Raw genomic sequence first — 14,262 nt, forward strand, 5'->3', positions numbered from 1 at the left:
AAATCTATTTAGTTAACTCAAGGCTCGTTTAACAACATTTCAGCAAAATCAATACAAAACCTTGTCCATTGTGACCACTCCTTAAAACATCTTAAGTTTCTTTGCTATAATTATTGTAATTACCAAGCTTTGACCTTGTCCAAATAAGTAATAATTAAATCTTAATTTTATAATTAAGACTGTTACAAAAACTTTTAGGATTGCCAGTTAGTTTGAATGACTGGATGAAGATTAGCCAAGTCTATCTTTAGTTAAGAGTAGCCTTGACGTTTGTCTAATTATTTTGCAAATTCAATAAGTTTAACTGTCAAAACATCCTGACTTTAGAAATGTTATTATAATCTTCTTTAACAGACCACTTATTGCTGAGGTTCGTGAATTCGTGATGATTATTTGGTGAATGAAAAGCACTAAAAATAGTTATTTCTTTAGTGACCTTTCTAAGTCTTCCAATTTATCTATTGTGACTCGATTCGCGGAGCTTGAAGAGATAAGCTGATAATACCTAAATAGGTGCCCCATACTAGGTGGACCGACGATCTGGTGAAGGTCGCGGGAGGAGCCTGGATGCGGGCAGCGCAGGACCGCTCGTTATGGAAATCCTTGGGGGAGGCCTTTGTCCAGCAGTGGACGTCATTTGGCTGAAACAAGAGGTAATTATCAAGTCGCTGAACAAATAATTGCGACTTATACAGGGTGTTAGGTAAATGGGTTTTTAAGCCGACACTAGCCCATGTTAACATATGCATATATGACAATGGATAAATGGTATGGTGAAGACAGAAAATTGATATCATCATTTTAATTTTCATACAAATCTGATTTTATAAATTTTATTTAGTTACCTAACACCCTGTATAATTTAAAACGAATATCGACAAGCCGGATAAAACTAATCAATCTAACATAGCAATTAATTTGTAAGTATACCAAGGATACCTTAAACTGCTCTAGGAAAAGTTAAGTCAATAAAATCTTTATCTATTTATTATCTACGAATCATAATAAAGCATCGACAATAAAATGCTCTTGACAAATTAAACTAATGACTTCAAGTGCCTTGGTGACCTTTATCGTAAGTATTAGGGCCAACACACACTTATTACTTTAAAAACATTAAAGTAATAAGTGTATCTCTGTCTGTATTTTTGCTTTAATGTAAAAACATTAAAGCAAAAATAGTCTTATTCATTCTACAAATGTGTACGAATGTGATGACGAATGGATTGTTCTTCATTAGGACTAACAAAACCTCACTTTAGAGTAAGTTTCAACGTGTACTATTTTTATATGGTATTATTTACTATTGATGAAACGTAAAGTGGCTCAAAGTTTTTGGTTACTCAATAGTGTGTTAGTGCCCTAATAATTCTTAGATGAAAGTGATTTAGCTATTTGTCGGTCACAAAACGCGCAAATGCTCACCTCGATCGAAATGTTTTGCAATTTTAATAAAGTTGATTTGTGGAATACTCGTACTTACTTGTTATACAAACGTATGTAAACAGGAAAATAACAAAGTTCGAGCAACTGGTTTTAAAAAGCAGTCTTTCTACTAAATCACTACTCTCCCTAGATTTTAGGAATAGGTTGGTAACACTACCAGAGCTGTTATTCCTACAGACCTTAGTCGCATTTTCTGTAGGTATACATTGGGAACTAGCTTTCCGCCCGCGGCTTCGCCCGCGTGGAATTTTGTCTGTCACAGAAAAACTGTATCGCGCGCGTTCCTTTTTTAAATACCGGGATAAGAACTATCCTATGTCATTTTCTGGGACTCAAACTATCTCTATGCCAAATTTCATCAAAATCGGTTTAGTGGTTTAGGCGTGAAAGCAAGACAGACGATAAAGTTTTTCTGTGACAGACAAAATTCCACGCGGACGAAGCCGCGGGCGGAAAGCTAGTGTCTGTATAATCGAACTATTTCTGCGATTCCCAGCCAGGGTCAAGCGCTGGCCCAGACAGCCCTGGAACGACTAAAGCCTTTCTAAGCAGCGCCTGGAATGTTTATCCCCTTATCTGTGGTTATATTGCGAGCGGCGCGTGCGCAGCTGTTGTATGGTAATGCGGGTGTACGCACTGTGCGGTTTTAACGCCGCTTTTTTGCATTTTGAACTTCTCCTATACTCTTATGATTAAATTCGTTGCGGGTTAAAAAAAAAGTGAATGAGTCACTTTATCCCGAAGGGTGTTGGTAAAATACTTGGATTTTGAGTAAGCTTTCCCCCAGGACTCTTCAACTATCACCGGTTGAGTTTTATTGGAGGACAAACTGTTGATCCTGGCTATACAGGAGTTGCATTGCATTCATTTTAGAGGAGGATGTCTTCTAAAAGGGTGAGGGTCTCACTCTAGTACTTACTGCCACTTTACCTGGGTTTTATTGCATCCTTGACTGCATCTCACTTAACATCAGCTGCGATTGTGGTCAAATACCTGCCTTGTCTTGCATAAAAAAAATCCTAGATGATTTCACATTTGGAAATAATGACAGTTATAAATGTAATAACCAACACACTGTTTAAACTGTTTTATAAACGCAGCGTGTTTCAGTCCAGTGCGTACACTATGAATCCAAACGATAGTCTCGAACAGGCTGTGCTCCTATTCTGAATGTTTTAATAACACAAATATATGTGGATCCCGTTATTGAAGGCGAATCCCTTTAATTTTTTTATTATACGTACAAATACACGATCGACGATACGACGATCCAGCAGAAAATCGATATAAATATTTTTGAAATAGTAAAAATAGAAAAATCTGTTAAACTTTTTTTTATTACTAATTCGATTGCCAAAGTTTTTTTCCGTATCTAACATTTTGCATGCAAATGAACGCAAAGAAAAATGTTAGTTTTTTGAGGGTACAACTGAACAATAAAATAATCGCAGCCATGTTTGCACTGCTCAGAAAAGAAGTGTCGCCCGGACATCGATTGTAATTTGTTCATAAATTGTAATTAGTCGTGTTAATTATTGAAAACCGTGAAAATATTGATTGATCTTTAATGGCGGACATGATACCAATGATACGCATCGAGTAGACAGTGTAGAAATGTGATTGTGTTTGTGATGGACTATAGTGGTGGTGGTGAAAAAATGTGTGGTGAGATTCGAGAAAATAATTATGGGGCTACTTGCTGTTACGAGTAAAGGCAAGCTTTTGTTAGTATCAAACTTTCTCGTAATACAGTTTGGATCAAAATAATATGGTGATGTAAATAAATATCTAAATAAATAAAAATATGTTTTTTAATAATGTCTGAGCTATTCCGGCAGCTCATTGATTTAGACTGTAATGATATCGACTTATGAACCGTTTTTGCTTACCTTTGAGGTATTCAGAGGACGGTCAGTATTTCGTAATTGACTCATGAAATCTTTATTATTATTTTGTAAATTTTTTCAACTTGATTACATATTATGGCGCAAGTACACTATGCAGGGAAATTGATCGAGACGTATATTGTAAACACGCACTTCGGTTAGTTTCGCCGCGCGTCGCCCATACTTTGGTGTACGGGCTCGCGCTTCGTCTAGCTAGGTCATAGCAGTGTATTTGCGCCTTCAGATTTTTATGCCATGATTTGAAAATTGCTTCTGATAGGTAAATAAAACTCTTTTTTTTGGCACAGGTACTGACTTGCTGTAATCAAGATAGGTATGGAGGTATGATTGGCGTTATACAAGGTAAGTGTAATTCTGCATGACTATTATTAATTACCTTTATGTGATGATGTTCAACTGAAGGAATGTGTTTTTGTACCCGACTGTGCCAGAAAGAGGCTTATTAACTTCTTACCTGGCTGGATATTTGGTTACCTACAGTTACAGACACAATATTTATTATCATTTTTTTGTAGCTTGACCGTTCTTTGGCTTTGTTGGGCTATGATCGTGATCACTTATAATAAAATGATGCATACGAACTTATAACTTAAGTTCATGACTTTTTTTACTTTCGGGCTTTCTTGTATAACAGTGCAGCCCAGATACTGTTGTAGAAACCAATATCAAGCATAGTTCTTACGGGTGATTGCTGGGGTGACATAGTCATTTTGACAATAAATGCGAAAGTCTGTCTGTCACGCTTTCACGCCTAATCCACTGAACCGATTTTGATGAAATGTGGCATTGCATAGAGTTAATTTAAGTCCCGGGAAAGGACATATGATAGTTTTTATCCCAGTTTTTGAAACACGAACGCGCGCGATAAAGTTTTTCTGTGATAGACAAAATTTCAGGCCGGCGGCCGCGGGCAAAAGCTAGTAAGCAATAAAGATTTAAAAAATAACTTTATTTTAACAATATTTTTCGCCTCGCACTGTACATACTCTTAGATATTATAACATAATAACGAAGGCTCGTTTAATATATCTCAATCAGTCTCGCGACCTATCACGAGCACCAATTAACCGACGCCGCGGAGGTTGTGACACGAGCTGATACTCTGAGCATCACGTTGGAAAAATCTTATAAAGTCTTTAAAAGTTGGTCAAGTGCAAGACGGATTTGTGAAAGGTTCCGTGCCATCTTACAGATTGTATAAGATTTAGGAAGAGTTCCGTGCTATCCTATAAATTGGATAAATAATTACTAATTAGTTAATGCTTATTTTATCTTTTGTTCTTTTATGCACGTTTTGATGGTGTTATATTTTACCCTTGACGTTCATTACATTGTAACCTCAGTGTCACAATCAGTGTCTAATTATGTCGACTGTCGATCTACTTGCATTACATCTTAATTAGAAATGGAATTCAATTAGTTCTTTTTAAGTTAAATAATTATGTCGTTAACTTTTGGAAATATAGACTGACAAATGTAGCTGAGTTTTGCATTATTGTCAACAAACAGGGTTACAATTACAAATGTAATTACACTAGGACTTGGAATAACGTTTTACGGTGTGAATTGTTCCATGTGCGGGAATCCACGACCTTAGACTTTTGTCTAGAATATGTACTAAACTATTCCACCCATCAGACTAATCTAATCGATATCGATCGATATCCAGATCGAATACAACTTTGACACTTGTTCCAGCGGCACCTTTGATCTGCCCGCTGCGGCAGGTGACAGTTACTTTCGGTTAATCCGATTAAAACCACAGTTTCTATTAAACCAATTAAATGAAATTGACACTCGACATATTTACAACATGATAGGCGTATGCAGTAGGTCTGAATCTAATAAAATTACAAAAAAGGTGGAGGTTTTTTAATGGTTGTTTCTTTAAGAAAAATATGGATTAATGGCCTAGGAATAAACATTGTTAATAGGAACCACTAATAAGTGGGTATTTGACACCATTTTCCAATAATCTAAAGCAAAGTACTTTCCATAGTCACCTGTATTTATAATTATATTTTACTTGATATGAAATTGATAAAACATTAATCAAATGATTTGGTATAATAGTGACGACATTGGATTGAATTGCTATGCTAAATCTATGGAGGGAATCGCGTTTTGATAGCATATAGGTATGTACGTACATCATGATTGGTGATGACAAAATTTACTACGAGTGTGCCACAGATTCAGGTATCTAAATGAACTTACTGTTTCTTCTTCTATTATGTACAGCGTGAAGTGTAGCAATGTAGATTTTGCATAATTAAGTAATTTAATTTGTAGTAACTTTCCCACGAGAAATGTGTTTTATATGCTAATCTGTGTCATAATAATTAGATTGGGAAGTAATTCGGCGACTTTGGCGTTAACAGATCTTAATTACCTGATGAAATAAACACATACTGATTTAAGTTAATTTAATAGGTAACTACTTACATCCTCTTTTAATAATTCATCATCATCATCATTTCAATCACAGGATGTCCACTGCTGAACATAGGCCTCCCTCAATGACTTGCACATCGCACGGTTGGTACCGGTTTGCATCCAGCGCCTTCCTACCTTTATCAGCTCGTCGGTCCGCCTTGTGGGTTGACCCACGCTGCGTTTTCTTTTTATAATTAAAATTTGTAAAGTTAAGATTAAAGATAATCATAATCTTCAGTAAATTTTTTGACAACATTTTGGATCCTCATTGCAAACAGCTTTTGCAAGGATATATTTTTTTCCTTAATATGATTAACTTTTTAGGGATTACAAGATTACCATTTTAGCATCGGAATATTCGGAAACGACCTCATCAGTCACCACCTGTCCAACAATAAATTAAAATTCCAAAAGTTTGGAGCCTCATTTGGTGGATAACTCTTTATTAGAAAGTACGATCGTATTAAGTTTTAAATAACATAAGTGATTGCTCAAGGGCAACACTCTTTTATCAATCCTTTATTTCAATATTAAGACGTTTCAATTGGGAGGTTCTGAATTCATTAGCAAACAAATTGATTTGATTTGAATAGGTTCTTATGGCTTAGTAACTTCATTTGTAAGTTGCTCAGACTTTATCATTTTTACTCAACGATACTTACCGCATACGCTATCGAGGCCGGCCATATTTAATATAGTTTTATGGATCATTTCTGAAATGTCCATTAAGGTGCAGATTTTTAATTTCTCGCTTCTGCCCAATATAGCGCAAGATAACTGGTACTTAGCAAGTGACAAAGATGTAGATTTTATTGATGGGGTATGTATTGAAAACCTTAAAAAGTAAAATTCATAGTCAGACCTGTGGATAATAGCCCAAATAGATGAGGGCTGACGATATGGTTGAAAAAATTAATATCAACTTTTTAAAAACTTGATTGAAATCGTTTTATCTGTTTAGGACCTACGATAGTCCCACGCATTTGTTATTCAGGTCGTCAGTCCATTGAGCTGACCAGTTAAGAAGCGTATCCAAAGTACCTACTAATAGAAACTCTCTAGAGTTTACTTAAAAAAGCTCAAATTATACCTTTTTTGGTAATAATAAGAGGAGGTAAGGCATATCCAGTTCTACTCTATAAACACCAAAAACCTTAATTAAATGCACTTACGTCCAAAACTGCAGTTTCCCTGCATAACGAATTATAAATATGTTGCATAAAATTACTATGTGTTTTTAATAACTGAACACATGTTTTTGATAGTAAAAACACATTTTGTAAAATCAACCTTACCGTTTAATTATAGAGGTTATTTTGAAGAATTCTTGAAGACAACGATTACGTGAAAATGTATGTTTTTAATAATCATTAAAGTTTTATTATTAAATATCAATAAGTTACCTTACTCAATATTCACTGAGTAAAGGTAGGTATTATGTCAAAGATTTTTTGTAAGCCCACATGACCGCACACCCAGCATTACATAATGAAGGTTCGGCCAAACCAACGCGATCAGCCGGCGTGCAGCGATGGCGATCAATGCATTTAAGTCTGGTCGCCATCGCTGCACGCCGCGCCGGCTGATCGCGTGTGATCGCGTTGGTGTGGCCGAACCTTTACTCAAATAAATATAAAATACCGCCATCTTGCATAAAAAGCGGACATTCCTCGCCGTATTTGTTTATCTAACCTTCCGCTGCTACTTGACTCACTTGAAGTTAATCGAAGATTGCTTAAACTTGGTCATTTACAATAATGTTAATTTAATATTGAATGGACCTTATACTTTCGTTGGCATGTAATAGGTATATATTCGTTTTTGTTGCGAAATACTGATTTGAATAATTACATTAGAAGTCATAGACGGTATTTTAATTAAATAAATAAATAAAGAGTGATTGAGTTTCTTGCGCTGCTTCTTCTCAGCACTGGTCCATTTATTGTCCCGAAGCAGTGGTAGGGTTAATATTGGGACGTGTAAAAGTGCTTTTTAAAAGCCTATTTGCAAAAATAAATGAGTTTTATGAGTTTTTTTTAGCTTGATGTGGTTTCCCCAATAACTATTAAGATTCTATCGAGTCAACGGCACTTTTAGCAATCAAAACCGCCTCCTCAGCTTCCAACGTTCCAATAAAATAGCATTCTGGTATGTGTGCTATACATATATTGTTGTTAATTCCAAAATTCAAATAAAATATCTAGTTAGGTAAAAAATGTTTAGACGCACGTGATTTGAATTTACATTATAATGGACAATTTATACAAAAATCTGTAAAATCGATACCAATATTACTTAAAGCTCTTTTTAATATCAGCTGATAATGGTACAATAAAAATAAATTGTTCTTTTAAACCAATCACTGGAGAAGAGAGCAAGTTTCTCTATTATTTTATAAACGAAATTAGTCAAATTAGTACCTATACCATCACATGTACGTACACACCTATTGATCGAATCATAATGTTTGGGCTTAGATCACACTAAGCGCGCCAGTGCGACCCCAGTCTCGTGCGCCCGCGCACCGCTCGCGGTGTGTTAGTGTGTGTATAGTGCCAGGCGAAATAGGTCAAAGTTGCCAGTGACGCGAGTAAAAACTTTTTAGAAAAAGTAAAAAAATTCAAAGTTTTTTATGTGTGCCAGGATTGATTGAAAACTTTTTGGAATATTAAAAAAGTTTCGATTTTTTATTTGTAGGTAAGGTGAAATTTAAAAAAAAATGTGTTAAGTTTCAGTCAGTGTTTTGTTTATTGGAATTAAGTTTGCAATAAATGTGAAAACGTTTGATAACTGTGATCAAAAGTGGGTGTTGCAATCGTCAAAATTAAAATTTTCATTTTTACAATCGTACCTATGTTTTTTAGTGTTTTTTTATAACGTAAACATAGCAGCATTATTATCAATATTATTTGACTTTTTCTGTACAAAGCTCCAAAGCGCATAGTAATTTAATATGAAATAACTAAAGTATAGTTAAAACCGAGCAGGTAGGTATTTTGTAAATGTGATTGTTTAAAACCAATATATAAATTCAAAGATAAACTTGTAGCCAATTCGATATGGTTTAAATTGGTCACGAAATCGAACTCGAGACCTTTACGGTTTACGCCTAGTGCAAATCACTGCACATTTTGCAATCTAAAAAACATGGTAATTCATATTAGACTATTATAACCTTACCACTCCTCACCATAAGTTAGATAAGTTCATATCTTTGTCAGCTAATCCAGTTCTCAATCCCTACATAAAATTACCATAATTAAGCATATTTTAATACAATATGGTCTCAAACCTGTTACAACATTATTAGCATTCCGAGATGATACAGAATACAAAGCATAGCAGCCACCGCCTGGTTTCTCGCGGATCCGGATAGGGTTGCCAGGTCCAAAAACACAAAATCCTGACTCTGTTCTTCATTTGGCCGGACATTTTACCCTAAAAGGGGGGTGCTTAGCTCACGGAGAGTTACGAGTGAGTACCTATATCATCATCGGTTGCCCATCACCCTGATGCGAGCGCTTGACATTATTCTGTGGCTCGACTTTCGACTGGCGCGGGAACCACATAAAAAGCCTACCAAAAGCCGGACAGGCCGGACAAGAAAATATTTGGCCGGACAAGACCGTAAAAAGCCAAACATCTGGCACCTGGCAACCTTAGATCCGGATTGTGAATCGATGTAAACGACCATTTTTTTTAGACTATCATTTGCATAACCTGTGGTAAAAATTGCGAGAAGAAACAGCTGTTTCTTATTAAAATCTTTTTAGATTTATAAACGGCGAATATTGCGTGTCTGTATTGACTAATGCCATTATAAATCCGAAAGTTTCTTTCACGCTAAAACTTGTTAATGTGCAAATATTGAAACTGTACGCGGATGAATTGCAGGAAAAAGCTAAACTAATGTATAAACGTGTTTAATAAATAATAATTACTATTTATTCTGTGCGAATAGCAGGAGAATTTTTAAGCAAATTCTTTGATACTAACCCCCGTATTCACAAACGATGCTTGCTTAACTGAAGCAGCAAATCGAACGCACAGCGTTGAATAGAGCTCTGTGATTAGTTCGTGTGTTACCCTGTGCGTCCACGCGCACTGTGAGACCTAATAGTGATGTTTGTGAATACGGAAGTAAGGCTGAGTTGCACCATTTTACTTAACTTTGACAAAACGTCCAAAATCTGTCAAACTTCATACAAAAAACACCGGTTATTGTTATAGCTACGGTTAAAGTAAGTTGGTGAAACATAGCCAAAGAGCTTTGTGTCATTTATCATTTACTAGCTTTTGCCCCGCGGCTTCACCCGCGTGAATTTTAGTTTGTCACAGATCGTTATAAATTATAGCCTATATGTTATTCTGGGTTATAAACAACAATACTGTAAAGTTTCATCAAAATCCGTTTAGTAGTTTTTGCGTGAAAGAGTAATAAACATGTTAACATCCAGACATCCATACAAACTTTCGCATTTGTAATATTAGTAGAATAACAAAATTAATCAAAATTGGTTGCCTGGCTAAAGCGGTAACGAAGGAAATAGACAAGACACATAACTACATTATTATTTATGATGCCACCCAATAGTTGTCTCATAAACGAATAATATTTACCAAATTACAGCGAAACTCGTTTGCTTTCACATCTTTATGATCTCGATTCTAATTTGCTATCAATTGTACGAGCGATGGAAACTAGTGTTTAGGGGTCCGCCGTAGGCAGAATTCTTAGGTCTTGTTGTTTGGACTCATAGGGGCGCTTGAAAGTGAAGTTAAAAGTGACAATGTTTATTATTTTATGTTCGTAATTTAGCTCAAATTACGAACAATTTAGTAAAGAAAGAAATAAATATTCCTGGTTTATCTGCTAGTGAAAGTAGCATCAAAATCAGTTCAGTCGTTTTAAGGATTAACAGAACAAATAGTGGAGATAGTCTAAAATAATAGATTTCTTTGTTAACCATATTATTAATTACCATCAATACGTAATCTATAGTTAATATGACTATTTATGACAACTGTTATTAATGAGATCTACCTAAAGTTTCACATAAATAATTTACCATATTTAAATCGATGATACATACAACTATTCACATTACTTTAAGTGTCAGATTAGAGTTCAAATATGAATACGGAACCACTCATTATCATAAAAGCAACACGCATTAGTCAAAACGCAACACCCGGCCGCGTATTTTGATCACATTTATCAAATCAATATTATCAGATCCAACGCGAGAGATTGATGAATGCAATCACCAAAAATCTATTTCTGACTCGAACTAACTAGGATTTAATTCTAAAAAATCGATCTTTAATAACTTACGTCAAAACAGATGACTATCATGTGTGAAAGTTTAACGGAAAACAAATGACAGTGATCCTTCAAACATGTCTCAAAACGGTTCGAGTTCGGAAACAAAGGAAAGTGAGATTGTGATCAGCGTCAATGGCGCGAAAAGTAACAGTTCGATCAAGATGGCGGAACTCGAAGTACAAAATGGCGGGAAAACGGAAGTGTCAAAGGAGCTGTTGGGAGTGCCCAGGAGTGGACACCGGAAGTCGTTTATGGAGGAGGAGTGCGCGAAAGAACGGATGCGATTGTCCTTGCTGAAGCAGTGTTCAGCCATTTTGAAGCAAGGCGAGGAGAAATACACGAAGGAGGCTTTGCACAGGACTTTTCAGGATGAGGTGAGTTACTTTAATGTTACATCATGTTGTATATTTTTTAAATTAACTAGCACATTTAAAAAAGTTGCACGCCATGCAATATTAATTAAAAACATTATTGTTATGGAGAAATTTCTCTACAAAAAATAAAGCTGCTAGAATCATAACCTCATAACTTGCAGGTTGCTATTATTATAGTTTTTAAAATTAGACACACAAACGAACGAACTAATTCCACGTATAATTAATAGTGTCAGGCGTTACTTTGCTTAGTTAGTTACTTAGTTGGGTAGGTACTTGCGCCGGTGTCTCCAAGCGGAAATTTTAAGGCTTGGTATTTCTGCTCAAGTAGGTATTTCGCGCTGTCAGAATCTGCGCGCGCAATACTTCGCCGAAGACAGCGCGCCAAAGAGCTCTCGCGGCTACACAGTATAGAAATACGCAATTTAGAAATACGCAGTTGGTTAGGTTAGGTTGACTTCCTTCCGTTCAAGCGTCACACTCACAGCACTTTCTAATACAAATCATATCCAAGTGATACAAATTAAAACAACTTTCAAAATTTTTGGGAATATATTTTAGAATCGAATAAATATAGAATATAACTGCCAAAGTAAACACGGTTCAAAGAGGCGTGGCGTCACCCGACCTTCCGGAAGTTCCGCGCCGGCTAAAAGAATTTCAAGATTACGTCACCCGACCTATCGGTAGATCCTCGGGAGCTTGAGCGATTGGAAAAACATTTTATGATCAGTTACTCGTAGTAGCGATTATTTAGAGCTTGGATAATAAATTATAGTTGTTGCAATTTACAAAGCTTTGCATGTGGTTAATTACATGAATCAGTACACGCATCAATTTTGTTCAGTCTTTTTGTTTATTAATAAATAAAAATATCATACTAAAATTGCATACATATTTGTTTGTATTGGTCTGGGTGTTTTCTTTCCATAATTTATGTATAACGTATGTACGGGGCTCTGTATTGAAAATCACTATGAGCAATAAGCATCACACACGGTTACCTGGAGTGCATTACCGCAGCAAAAAGCTTGCCATCTTAAATGAACGGTATTAATATCGAGGTTTCGTCAGTACAGTTGCGAACAAAGGTGTTAGTGTAGTATAGTTGAGTTGAGAGGTCAGATTATTGAAATACTAAAACGAACATTTTATTTTTTAAATACATTTTAAAAATAATTTACATACAGATAACAATGAGAGGATGACATTGCAAGGTGGTGCCAGTCCAGTCTTAAATCCGTTGATATATGCTGCATCTGCCATGTTTTTGGCTAAAAGATTCTTCTATCTTGCAGTTTAGACTTTTATTACAGACCTCAGACAGTATTTTTGGAAAACTTTTACGCATGGTGGAGGAAGGGACGCTCTAGAGACTCAAGTCTAGAAGGAGTCACATGAACTCCAAGTTTTAAATCCGTTGACATCTGCTGCATCTGCCATCTTTTTGGCTAGAAGATTCTTCTATCTTGCAGCTTAGACCTTTAGCTACAGACCTTAGACAGTATTTTTGAAACATTCTTACGCATGGTGGAGGAAGGGACGCTCTAGAGCAGTGGTTCTTAACCGGTGGTCCGCGGACCACTGGTGGTCCCTGGAGGCATTCCAAGTGGTCCACGATGTGCACTTGCACACCTTGGTCAAAACCACTTTTAACTGATTTTTGCAGACAAACTGGTTTTGACCGATTATGAGGTGGTCCCTGACAAGACAGAAATTTGATATAATTAACTTTTAAAAAAAAAAAACCGACTTCAAATGCGTGAACACAAAAAAAACTAAAAATTAAAAATATTGCGTATAAAAAAGTTCATCCCCAATTTTCCACCCTTGGGGGTGAAATATTTTCTTCAAATTCGCATGAAACCACACTTTTGATAATACCTATTCAACAAAAAAATAATCGTTCAAATTGATTTATAATCGGCGGAGATGTTGCGTATAAAAAAGTTCATCCCCAATTTTCCACCCTTGGGGGTTGTTTTTTCTATTATTAAATTTAAATGGGACCACCTTTGAGGTATTACCTATACGCCGAAAAAAGATTTGTTCAAATCGGTTCATAATTGGCGGAGTTATCGCGTAACAAACATAGAAAAAAAAAAACATACGGGTCGAATTGAGAACCTCCTCCTTTTTTGAAGTCGGTTGAAAATGGTCCCTCATGACTTAAAGGTTAAGAACCACTGCTCTAGAAACTGAAAACTACAAGGATACACATGAACTCCAGTTTTAAATCCGTTGATATCTGCTGCATCTGCCATGTTTTTGGCTATAAGATTCTTCTATCTTACGGCTTAGACCTTTAGCTACAGAACTTAGACAGTATTTTTGTGAAAATTCTTACGCATGGTGGAGGAAGGGACGCTCTAGACACTCAAGTCTACAAGGAGTCACATCAACTCCAGTTTTAAATCCGTTGACATCTGCTGCATCTGCCATCTTTTTGGCTAGAAGATTCTTCTATCTTGCAGCTTAGACCTTTAGCTACAGACCTTAGACAGTATTTTTTATTATTTATTTGTGTCAGTGTGCTCTTCTAAAGAGTGTAAGACGATTGTATGTAGGTACTATTAAAATGTAATTTTAACTCATTGGTTTTGTCTCATATTTGAGGAATGTACTATGTATCATGAGTAGAGTCTTCGTTTAAAAGGATGCGAACGATTTAAATTTCAATAGGTAGACAAAATTGATAATTTTTAATTATCAAAAATTTAAGCTTTTTCCAGTAACACTGATATTATTATACTGTGACTCATCAAAGTCATCA

At 35.7% G+C, this 14,262-nt stretch overlaps 2 protein-coding genes across 2 annotated transcripts in view; both read left to right on the forward strand.

The window, feature by feature from the left end:
* Positions 1 to 14,262, forward strand: part of LOC135083429 (G protein-activated inward rectifier potassium channel 3-like) — a 177,634-nt gene that overhangs the window by 7,355 nt on the left and 156,017 nt on the right. The gene's annotated exons all lie outside the window — the stretch shown is intronic.
* LOC135083434 (NADPH oxidase 5) overlaps positions 8,298 to 14,262 on the forward strand; it is a 91,585-nt gene continuing 85,620 nt past the window's right edge. The window contains exons 1-2 of the mRNA XM_063978181.1: positions 8,298 to 8,379; positions 11,026 to 11,489. Coding sequence (XP_063834251.1) covers positions 11,190 to 11,489 — 300 coding nt within the window. The 5' untranslated portion in view covers positions 8,298 to 8,379; positions 11,026 to 11,189. The remainder of the gene's footprint in view (positions 8,380 to 11,025; positions 11,490 to 14,262) is intronic.

The sequence above is a fragment of the Ostrinia nubilalis genome, chromosome 23 (genome assembly GCF_963855985.1).
Source record: "Ostrinia nubilalis chromosome 23, ilOstNubi1.1, whole genome shotgun sequence".
NCBI lineage: Eukaryota > Metazoa > Arthropoda > Insecta > Lepidoptera > Crambidae > Ostrinia > Ostrinia nubilalis.